Genomic DNA, 12,052 nt, shown 5'->3' on the forward strand with positions numbered 1-12,052 from the left:
TAGGAGAACTCAAAATCCTGCATCTGAGAAACAAATGAGGAGAAGACTTGGGGGAGGTCAAGGTCACTGCGGTCAGCTATCAAGTGAGTCAACACAAGCAAAAGGCATATTTAGTGTAACCTGTAAGCAGAGACACCGGATAAAACTTCAGAGAGAGACTTTTCTTTTTAAGCTCAGGATAAGCTGCCATTTCTAATCAGCTGAGCTGTCCAAAGATGGAATGATCCATGGGATGGTGAGTTTCCCATCACAGAGGGGTCCACATGGGGGCTTCGCATCACTCAGAGCGGGTGCTCGAGTGAATCAAGCATTGGAAACGGGGTGGGCCAGATGGCCTTCAGACAAATCCTTCTTTCCCCTGAGAATCTCTGAACACTCTGACCCTCCAAAGCAGATAATCAGAGCACAATTATTCACCTTACAAAAGGACTGTTCACTTTACAAAAGACTTCGCCACAGGGCTCCTTTGAGGGGCACTCCTGCGGTGCTTTCAAAGCTCCATTCCATTTACCCAGAAGCAGAAAGGAGCCCGGAATCTCCCTGGAAAACATCAGTCTTGGGGGAGGAGGCAAGAGGGGATGCCCCGCTTCTGTTTTCTCCCACCCACCTCCCCCTGCCTTTGCTGCCTGGCCCAGGCCCAGCTCAAGGGCACATCTTGAACTCCTCTGAAAGAGGGGGACCCATGCATGAGATCTGACCAGGCTCCTGAACACTGGCATGGACAGCAACGTCTACGGCTTCAGTGGACCAAGCGGGATGGACGGACGCTGTCCCAAAGACAGAAATCTTGCACACTCAGCTCTCTGCCCTTCTCCTCCCTCTTTCCCATTATTCCTCAGTGATCAGCATGTCTTTCTTCACAAAAAGCAAGGTGAGGGACTTCCCCGGTAGCCCAGTGGCTAAGACTGAGCTCCCAGGGCAGGTGGCCCACATTTGATCCCTAGTCAGGGCACTGGATCCCACATGCCATGACTAAAGATCCCACATGCTGCAACCAAAAAAAAAGAAAAAAAGGTGAGGTGAGTGATACCCGGTCCCTCTTCAGGTAGGAAAGTCTGGTCTCTGCCTGCTGACATGTTCTATACTCAGAAGCAGATGGCAGGACAATGTTGTCCCCCGCTGGGGTTTGCCCACAGGGGACTCTCGCTGGGGGACAGGGAACAGAACAGCAGTTGGTGCCTTCCATTGGATCTGGCAACCCAGTCCGAGCTGCCTCAGTTGGCTGAAGGTGGGTAGCCCCTCGGCTCCTCTCTAAGAGGAAGCCTTAGGATGGGATGGACCTTGGGAATCATCTGATGGGCCATCTCCTCCCATAGGGACACCCCTGCCAAGAAGCCCCTGTGACGGGGAGCTCCCCAGCTCCTGGAGCAGCCCCAGGAAAGGGTCACGGAAAAGTTCTTCCTGCCATTGTCCAGCCAGGCTTTGCCTCCCTGTGATGTCCACCCACGGGTCTTCATTCTCTCTTAACAGTGACACCCACATTCACAGCAGTGTAATTCACAACAGCCAAAACAGTGGAAGCAAATCAAGCGTCCATGGAGAGATGAACAGAGAAATAGAAGGTGGGCTAGCCACTCAGTGGAATATTACTCAGCCTTCAGAAGGAAAGAAGTTAAGACTCATGCCAAACTTAAATGAACCTTAAAGATAATATGCTGCTAAGTGAAATAATCTACTCCCAAAAAGACAAATAGCATTTGATTCCACTTATAGGAGGTACAGAGGAGTCAAATTCACAGAGATAGAAAATAGATTAAAGGTTGCCAGGAGGTGGGGGAGAGAGGAATGGAAGCTGTTGTTAAAAGGGTATAGAGTTTTCGTTCTGCAAAATGGAAAGAGTTCTGAAGATAGATGGTGATTTGTATTGCACTATGATATGAATGTACTGACCACTCTTAAAAAAAAGTGATGCGGAACACTTCTAATATCCCTTTCCTCATAAAAGCCCTCTGGATATTTTACTTCATGTCTCTTTCCCTGGGTTCTGACTGATACTTTGGGGTAAAGTAAGTTTAGGATGTATTGGTCATACTCTCCTTCAGCTGAGGTCCACACCTCTCTGGGTCCTACCTGGGATTTGCCTTAAAAAGTACCGTCTGTATTTTTGGTCTGGCCAGATCACCACTGGGATGACTCAGAATTCCTTTCTGCTAGGGTCCTTGTTTATAAATTTGAGGTAACAGTGCGTACCTCATTGCCCACCTCATTGTGACGAAGGTGAAATGAATTAATATGTATAAAAAGAACACAGACTGGAACGCGGTAAGGGTCATCCATCTAAACGTCTGATAGTATCCAGACCTGCGGCAAAGACAGTGAGTTCGCCTTGCAGAACGGTTTTAAACCTTCGGAATCTCTGCTAAGTAAAATAAGTCAGAGAAAGACCAATACTGTATGATATCATTTACACGTGGAATCTAAAAATCATAACAGACTAGTGGACAGAACATAAGGGAAGTAGACTCATAGATACAGAAAACAAACCAGCGGCGACCAGTGGGAGGGCAGATTGGGGTAGGAGAGTGGAAGGTGCAAACGACTGGGGCTAAGACAGGCTCAGCGATGTTTTGTTTCACACAGGCCATATAGGCAATATTTTGTAATAACTGTAAATGGAAAGTAACCTTTTAAAATTGTACAAAAATGGACTTCCCAGTGGTTAAGAAGCGTGCAAATCATGCCTGTGTGCTGAGTCAAGTCTGACTCTTTGCAACTCCATGGACGTTCACCCACCAGGCTCCTCTGTCCATGGGATTCTCCAGGCAATACTGGAGTGGGTTGCCACTCTTGCAGGCAGTGAGTCCATCTGACTTCAGGAGCCTCCTCCAGGGGATCTTCCCGACTCAGGGACTGAACCTGCATCTCCTGCACCAGCAGGCAGATTCTTTACCACTGCGCTGCCTGGGAAGCTGGGGGTTAAGAATTCTCCTGCCAGTGCAGTGGACACGAGTTCGATCCCTGAGCTGGGAAGATCCCACACGGTACAGGGAAGCTGAGCCCGTGTGCCGTAACCACTGAAGCCCATGCGCCTAAAGCTCGAGATCCATAGTAAGAGCCGCCACCACGATGAGAAGCCCCGGCACCACAACTAGAGAAAGCCTGTGTACAGCGACAAAGACCCAGCACAGCCCCAAACAAAACAAGTGAGTTATTTGTAAAAATTGTATAAAAATTTTAAAAAAGTAATTCTGCAGAATCTCAATGACCTTGGATGAAGCCAGGGAACTCCAGTTTTCCCACATGGGTGCCCTGCTCCTACCCCACACCCCCTCACACACACCGCCCCGGGCCAGCCTCATCCACCACACCTGCCTGGCCCCGAAAGATGCTGGAGTCTGCCAAGCTGATCCAGTCACACCCTCTCATCTGCACTTGAGGGTCAAGGCGGGGCTAGGGCAAGGTCACAGTGAGTTAAGGTCAAGCTTGACAAGGTTCCCAGTCCAGGGCTCTGTTTGCCCACACTTCCAAGGCAAGGTTATGCTCTGTCTGTCTGTGCTGTCTGTCCCTGCCGGCTGAACCCAGCTGCCCCCCAAAGCTGAGTGAACAGTCAGTGAGTGACCAGCCTCCCAGCAGCTGAGGGGTTAAACTAGAAAGTCACTCTTTTGCACCAGCTGCCTCGTCTCCCACCCCCTTCCCCATTATTCCCTCCAATAAAATAAGCACAGTGAAACAACAGGAGAAGGGGAAAAAATCTCACACAGCGCCAGCACTGCTGCTGCTATAAATGTTGAAAAGCCTGCAGGCCCCTGGGGAATATATACTTTTTTCAGGTCCTTTAATTTCATTCTCTCCCAGAGCCTTGCAGGGTGAGATGGTAACTCACCAACAGCAAACAAGATGGGAACCAGGCCTCTCAGCATCTTGCTCACCCAACCAGCTAAGAGCTCACAGGCTGAAACCCAGGCGGGAGGTTCTGTTCCCAGACTGCTTTACATACCCCCAGTGGAAACAACTTCTTGTCAAATCACTTCACGAAAACCCAACACAGGAAACAAGAAAGCATGACACAGATAAAATTAGATGTCATTAAGTAAAAATCCTACAGCAGGCTTTTTACTTAATAAACTGAACCTTGTAACACAGCAATCTTCTGCGACTTTCAGACAACAATCTCTCCTGTGCTTTGACAGTACGGTTCAATTTGTGAAAATTTAGATCTCAAAACGTTTTAGAAAAACATCTATTGAATGGGGCAAAGTATAAGAAAATACCTTGTATATTTAAAAATGAAAGTCTGCTCTATGGGCCACAGCAAAAAGCAATTAATAAATTATTCAATTATGTGTGTCTTTACACTTCTAGAATTTCAAAAAGAAGTCCTGATTGCAGGTCTTTAATGCCATCCAGATCGTTTGTTGAAATATTTTCTAGATTTAATCCCTTGATGTAAACAAGCTTTTTGAAACTCAAAGTGCCTTTTTTTTTTTTTTTTATGAAAAATAGGACACGCTTTCATTTCAGGCAGACTCTTTCACTTAAGTACAGTCCTGAGAACAGAAGGGTTCGACATTTTTCTGTTATGTATCTGAAGCATAAAGTACACATTTTCAGATTATTCCCTGTGCAGACATCTGCTGGAATTTGTAATTAAAGAATATGTATAAAACATATACATAGGAATAAAACTATCACATGACCCAACAATCCCACTACTGGGCATACACCCTAAGAAAACCATAATTGAAAAAGACGTTACCCCGATGTTCACTGAAGTGCTATTTACAATAGCTAGGACATGGAAGTAACCTAGATGTCCACGGACAGATGAATGGATAAAGAAGCTGTGGTACATATATACAATGGACTATTACTCACCTATAAAAAGGAACGCATTTGAGTCAGTGCTAATGAGGTGGATGAACCTAGAGCCTATTACACAGAGTAAAATCAGTCAAAAAGAGAAAAACAAATATCGCATATTAACCCATATACACAGAATCTAGCTCAGTTGGTAAAGAATCTGCCTGCAATGCAGGAGACCCGGCTTCCATTCCTGGGTCTGGAAGATTCCCTGGAGAAGGAAATGGCAACCCATTGCAGTATTCTTGCCTGGAGAATGCCATGGACAGACGAGCCTGGCAGGCTGCAATCTGTGGTGTGGCAAGAGTCGGACACAACTGAACGACTAAGCATGCCACACGCACACAGAATCTAGAAAGACGGTACTGATGAACCCATTTGCCGGGCGGACTGGAGACGCAGACACAGAGAACAGATTCATGGACACCGGGGCAGGGGTGGGACCAATGAGAGAGAAGCAGGGAAACATAGACGCTACCGTATGTGCAACAGACAGTGGGAATTTGCTATATGACTCAGGGACTCAAACCAGGGCTCTGTGACAGCCTAGAGGAGTGGACGGTGGGAGGTGGTAGGGAGCGGACATGTGTATGCCTATGGCTGATTCATGGTGATGTATGGCAGAAATTAACACAACACTGTAAAGTAATTATCCTTCAACTAAGAAATAAAGAAAAATAATAAGCAAAATTTAAATCAAAATAGCTCAAATGCAATGATGATGATATTCCTCCTGAAAATTATTTTTTACCTTTATAAAAAGTTTCAGCCTAAATAAAGGAACAAATTGTTAAAAAGGAAAAAATATATATATATGTAAACACTTTTGAACTGTGGCGTTGGAGAAGACTCTTGAGAGTCCCTTGGACTGCAAGGAGATCCAACCAGTCCATCCTAAACGAGATCAGTCCTGGGTGTTCTTTGGAAGGAATGATGCTAAAGCTGAAACTCCAGTACTTTGGCCACCTCATGCGAAGAGCTGACTCACTGGAAAAGACCCTGATGCTAGGAGGGATTGGGGGCAGGAGGAGAAGGCGACAGAGGATGAGATGGTTGGATGGTATCACCAACTTAATAGACATGAGTTTGAGTAAACTCCGGGAGTTGGTGATGGACAGGAAGGCCTGGCATGCTGCAGTCCATGGGGTCGCAAAGAGTCGGACACGACTGAGCAACTGAACCAACTAATATACACACACATATACCTACAGGGTCTCCCAGTATGTTGATCTGCCACATAAATGACATTTTCACATGCATTTTTTTCATGTCTTTCTCACAACTACTTTGTGAAGAAAGGATTACAGATGGGAGAACAGAATCCCTAAGGAGTTAAGGAACTCACAGCATAATAGATGGTAATACCAGACCTCAAATCCACATTCCTGACAGGTGCATGCTCTCTCTCCTTCTGCCCCAATGAGGTGCTTTATTGGGTATATACACGCAGACCAAATCTTCATTTTGGAATGAAAGATCAACAGTCTAAATGTATGAGCTCAGTCGCTCAGTCGTGTCTGACTCTGCTGCCTCATTGACAGTAGCCCGCCAGACTCCTCTGTCCATGAGACTCTCCAGGCAAGATTATTGGAGCAGGTTGCCATTTCCTACTCCAGGGGATCTTCCCGACCCAGGGATCAAACCCATGTCTCTTGAGTCTCCTGCACTGGCAGGCAGATTCTTTACCACTAGTGCCACCTGGGAAGCCCCCTAAACGTACATAACACTACTATATACAAACTAATCAACAAGGACCTAGTGTGCAGCACAGGGAACTCTACTCAATATTCTGAAATAACCTATACGGGAAAAGGACTGAAAAAGAACAGATATGTGTATAAGTGAATCACTTTGCTGTACACCTGAAACGAATACAGCACTGTAAATCAACTATTCGTTATTCAGTTACTCAGGTCCGACTCTTTGTGACCCCATGGACTGCAGCACGCCAGGCTTCACTCTCCTTCACCATCTCCCAGAGCTTGCTGAAACTCATGTCCATTGAGTCAGTGATGCCATCCACCATCTCATCCTCTGTTGTCCCCTTCTCCTCCTGCCTTCTATCTTTCCCAGCATCAGGGTCTTTTCCAAGGAGTCGGCTCTTTGCATCAGGTGGCCAAAGTATTGGAGCTTCAGCTTCAGCATCAGTCCTTCCAATGAATATTCAAGGTTGACTTCCTCTACAATTGACTGATTTGATCTTGCAGTCCAAGGGACTCTCAAGAGTCTTCTCCAACACCACAGTTTGAAAGCACCAATATAAAATAAAAATAAAGAAAAAAAAGAACTCTCCTCTTACGTTTGCTAACATTCTGGGGAGAAAAAAAATCCATCATCTATTAGGCTGAACCACTTCAAACTGCCAAGGTTGAAATGCTTCTGACCCACAGAAATACCAATTTCATTTGGCTTGTCCTAATGCATCTCCGAATTGCTGGGCACTGAGCTAGTTTGGGTAAAGGTAGCCTCTTGATGAAAAGAAGCTGACCTTTCTAAGAAGGAAGTGAGTGAAATGAGCATTCTTCACTGTCCAATAAACAGCACACAGCTTTTTAAAGGAGGGCTACCAAATGTCACGCTCCAGGGGACCCCAAAGCTCCCCGTTGGCCAGAGAAAGCCATGTCCTTCTGGAAGAGCACTGGGCTCTCGGATGGGACAGCTCAGCTGCACCACCGCTGGCTACTTGCAGAAAGAAGCACAAACTGGAAGAAAACTGCTCTCAACTACCCTCTCCTCAACCCCACGCCCCACCTGGGCCCTGCATTTGCCCTCACCAGGGGAACTTCCAGGAACATCAGAGTACTTCCCAGGTGGTGGCGAGGGGGGAAACAGGGCATCGTTATGAAGCCCTGCCTACTCTCCCTTCTCAGTTGTGCTGGTTCATGTCCTTCCACACCGACAAATCCTGGGGGGAACAGCTGGGGGAGGAGGGCATTTCCTCCCCCTGCAGAAAGGAATTGGGGCAGGGGGAGGGGGGAGTGGCGGGAGCAGAATTCAGAGGAAAAGCTGTGTCTGGGGAAAGCGGTGGCACTGATACAGAACGACCCATTTAAAGGGCCACGTGAGGCGGCCCTGGGCTCCCAGGTGCTGAGCAGACCGAGGCACGCACCCTGTGTGTAAACACACTTACTGCCCTCAACCCCAACCCCCCACACACACACACCTTCACATGGGCTTTCCAGCCTCAGTAGCAGCTCTCTTTCTCTCTCAGGGTACAAAGAGGACTTTGGTGCACAGAGAGGGAATGGTGTTGAGGATCAGGGCAGCCAACAGTAGCAATGATAAAGAAGAAATGGAGGCGAGTCCCCGGTGGTCCAGTGGTTAAGACTCCACTGCAGGGGCCACGGATTTGATTCCTGGTCTGGGAACTAGGATCCCACATGCCTGGCAGCGCGGGCTAAATAAGACGTGGGGGAATTGAGGAACTCTATGAACTGTTGTAACTATGCATCTGAATATCCGCCACGTGGGTGAAGACTGTAATGGGGGAGGGAAGAGAGAACAAGAGGATCCCAAAGAGAAGACATTCCTTTCCTGGACACGGTCCCTGCTGCCCTAACCCCGAGTTCTTCCTTCCTGCCTGCCCCCAGATTCAGTGGGTACCCTCTGCCACGTGTCCAGCCCTATTCCAGGCGCTGGGGAAAACATAGGTAAGACCTGGGCTGTGCCTGTGTGGGGGGCATCAGGCAGAGTTAGCCAAGCACTGCCAACAACTCCTCTTTCAGCCTCCAAACTTCAGACCGCTTCCAAAACAAGGAAGCTGTCTTCCTTGGCCTCCTCTAAGACTATCAGATGGCTTTCAGTTTCTTGCCTTGAAGGTCCTGTCTCTACTCTGAGTCCACCCCAGCCTCTTCTGTGAGGGGTCAGGAATGAAGCTAACACTTAACAATAAGCGGTTATTTTCACTGTATCTCATTTGTCCCACCCCACCCCATTTCATAGATCTAGAAACTGAGGCACGAAGCACTGAAGTCATTTGCTCAAGGTCACTCTTCAGGAAGTAGGTGGCTGCCATTCAGATCTAAGCTGAATAACAGCCCCTGCTGTTAGCTAGTTCACTAGACTGCCTTTCAGGAAAAGGCGAGAAGAACTTGAGAACCGGGATGACGGTGTCCAGACACTGTGACAGGCTGGTGGAGGACAGTGACACTTAAATGGTTGCCAGGAGATGTGGGCTCAGGACCCCATTTTTGTCACCAATTTGATTGTGACTTTGGACAAATCATTTAACCTGTCAGGGCCTTCTTTCCTATTTGAGAATTTTGGTGAGATCATCTCTAAGGTCCCTTTACTTCTTGTTTAATAGTTTTACTGATTTTTGGCTGTGCTGGGTCTTCACTGCTTCAAGGGCTTATCTCCGGTTGTGGTGAGCAGAGGCTACTCTGTAGTTGCGGCGTGATGGCTTCTCATTGCGGTGGCTCCTCTTGTTGCAGAGCGGGGACCCTAGGGCATGTGGGAGCAGTAGCTGGGGTTCCCAGGCCCAGGAGCACAGGCTCAGTAGTTGCGGCATACGGGCTTAGTTGCTCTGTGACATCTGGGATCTTCCCAGATCAGGGATGAAACCCGTGTCTCCTGCATTGGCAGGCAGATTTTTTATTTATTGAGCCACCAGGGAAGCCCCTAAGGCCCTTTACTTTTACCAAAGTATGAGAAACAACGAATTACAATTTCGATGGGTGCTAGTGGTCAAGAATTTTCACTTTTTAAAGCCACCAAGTAGCAAAGACTTGGAATAGGGAGACAGGCGAAGCCAGGCTGGAGAAAACTGGAATCATATACGGAAGGGACCCATTGGAAGTGGCCCGGTAGAGGGTGAGGAAGTGTCCTTGAATTTGGCCACTGGCCCGCGGCTTTCGGAGCCCAGGCTGGAGCACAGAAGAGAATCTAAAACCCAACTCTGGTAGATTAACATCCAGGCCCAGTGATGGCGGGGAAGGGGTTGGGTGGGCCAAGAAAGGACTTCAGGGACAGGGGTGCTCACCATGACAATGTTGGCCAGATGGGCAGAGACGAGCGCATACACCCCTCCAGAGGAGCCCACCACCGGTGCGGTCATGTCAGCCACAGACACTGCCAAGGACCCTGGTGCAGAGAGAGAGATGGAGAATTCAAGGGTGCTGGAGTCCCTCCCCACCCCCAGTCCCAGCCGCTGGGCTGCTGCAGCCTAAGGGCTTAGACTCCAGAGCAAAAGCTCCATCACCCTGGAGCTTCCTGAAAGATTCATCTACGACCCAAAGGGCCATTTGGTTCAAACTTCTTTTACAACTGGGAAGCAAAGTCTCAAGGAGGGAAATGACTTGTCCACAGTAGAGCTCCAACCCAGATTATCTGCCTGGCGATCTGGCCTCACCGGGTGCTATCTCAGGGTTCTGAGCAATGACAAGAAAATGGTAGCAGTAGTTTTGCAGAAACTGCCACCCTTATGGGGCGTTATGTGTCAGACACCTGCCAAACATTTTGTGTGACCCTCCAGCCCACTCGCTGAGGCAGGCGCTAACAGCCACGTTGCAGAGACGAGGAAGCTGAGGCCTCAGTCACCTGGTGGGAATGGCTGGAGCCAGGACATGAGTCCCGGTCTGCCTCTTGGCCTCTCCAGCAGCCACTCCCTGAACTGTCAACCTCCACCCTCCACCCTCACTCTTTCTCAGTAGCACCCAGAAACCTGCCGTGCATCATCTCCAGCCGAGTGAAACAGACCAACAGGATCTCTAGAGCTGGGCATCTCTGGAGGAAAAATGTCCTTGAGAAGCTCCGGGGAAGAGAGAAGGATGATGTCATACCCCCTGGGGGAAAGGAATGGTACAGACTCTTGGTCTGGAGGATGAGAAACTTTGGTCCTGGGAGGGAAGCTGGGCCGAGAGGAGATGAGCAATGCATTGTTCTGGTCTCATTTAAGTGTGATCAATGCCTTGGCTTCCAGGGAAGGACACAGGAGACTAAAAATAACTGGGAGTTAGAACCCAGGGCTCAGAGGATGAGAGGTGGCTGGCGGGGTGAGTGTGCAGAAATCACCACTGGAAAATGCCCGCAGGCTCCTGAGCCAATTAGTCGCTGCCTGGGTGGAGAGAGGAGGGCGAGGCAGAAGGCCAAGTTCTGCAGGCCCTATGGGGGTGGAGGGTCAGCTCCTAAGGAAGAGGCTGGGGCCTGCCTGGGAACCAGGGTACCTGACACCCTGGGCCTGGAGAGGTAGCAGCAATGTCATCTGCCTTCTCCCCCCATCGCTTGCCGCCCCCACTCGATGGCTCTCAAGGCTCGGAGCTCAGTGCGGTCCTACCAGGAAGAGATTCCCCACAACAGGTTCTTCGTCTCCAGGGGGATGTCATCTCTCATGGAAAACACAAACTGTCATGAACTAAGAACACCCGAGTCCTTCTCCCCTCCCAGAGCAACTATAAATCTTTCCTCTCCCCTTTCATGCTTCCCCTTCGGCTTTAATTAGGTATTGATCTATTGTCAGATAACTTTTTTTTTTTTTAACTGCTGAGCCATGGGGTCAACCCTATATAACAGGAGGGGGGGAAAAAAAATCCCAGGGTGGCCTGCAGGCAGGCAGAGATCTGCATGACAAAGGATTCCCACGCTCCCGGCTGGGGCTGGTGGAGGAGGCTGCATTGCAGGGCTGGGCAGGGCTGTCGGCCCAAGGGGCTCCAAGGTGCTCCTCGTTAATTACCGCTGGACAGAGGAAGCTCCCAGGCTGGCCTCTTTCCTCCGTGTGAGTCTCTGCAGATGGGCCCAGCTTCTGCTCCTTCGGCTTCCCCAGTGGGATCCACCAGAGCAGGGAGGCGGCAAGGTCCAGCCTCCATGCCCTGACCTTTCCCTCACCCTATCCAGGGACGGGAGTCCTGACCCCAGGCAGGGCCAAAGGTCAGTCTGGATGGTGGCAGGATGGTCGACTGGGGACGGGACTGGCTACTTGTGTGACCCTGGACACAGCCCCTGAATTCTCTGGGCTTCAGTTTCATGTCTGTGAAATGAGGAGGTTAGTTCTAAGTCTGCCCAATGTTAAAGCAGTAAGACTCTCTTTTCAAAGAAACCTGACCCACACCCCTATCCCACAGAGCAGAGGGCAGACAGCTGCTCAGGCTGAATGGGGGTGAGACATGGGGAGTAAAGTTTGCCATTCACTGGAGGGGACCTCCAGCGTTCCTTCCAGATCAGAAATAGAATAATCCAAGGCTTGGCCTAAGATCCAGGGTCTGGGGTTTGAATACTGATAAAAGAATCTAGAAGGTAATGATCTAGACCCACTTGC

The 12,052-nt window shown here is 49.1% G+C and overlaps 1 protein-coding gene across 3 annotated transcripts in view; it reads right to left on the reverse strand.

Moving 5' to 3' along the window:
- RHBDL3 (rhomboid like 3) overlaps positions 1-12,052 on the reverse strand; it is a 55,880-nt gene that overhangs the window by 8,069 nt on the left and 35,759 nt on the right. For 2 of the 3 annotated variants that reach the window (XM_015098507.4, XM_027975282.3), the window contains one exon: positions 9,782-9,882. The exons of the other annotated variant lie outside the window; for it this stretch is intronic. In XM_015098507.4, the coding sequence (XP_014953993.2) occupies positions 9,782-9,882 (101 nt within the window). The remainder of the gene's footprint in view (positions 1-9,781; positions 9,883-12,052) is intronic. 3 annotated transcript variants of the gene reach the window in all.

The sequence above is a fragment of the Ovis aries genome, chromosome 11, assembly GCF_016772045.2.
Source record: "Ovis aries strain OAR_USU_Benz2616 breed Rambouillet chromosome 11, ARS-UI_Ramb_v3.0, whole genome shotgun sequence".
Lineage (NCBI taxonomy): Eukaryota > Metazoa > Chordata > Mammalia > Artiodactyla > Bovidae > Ovis > Ovis aries.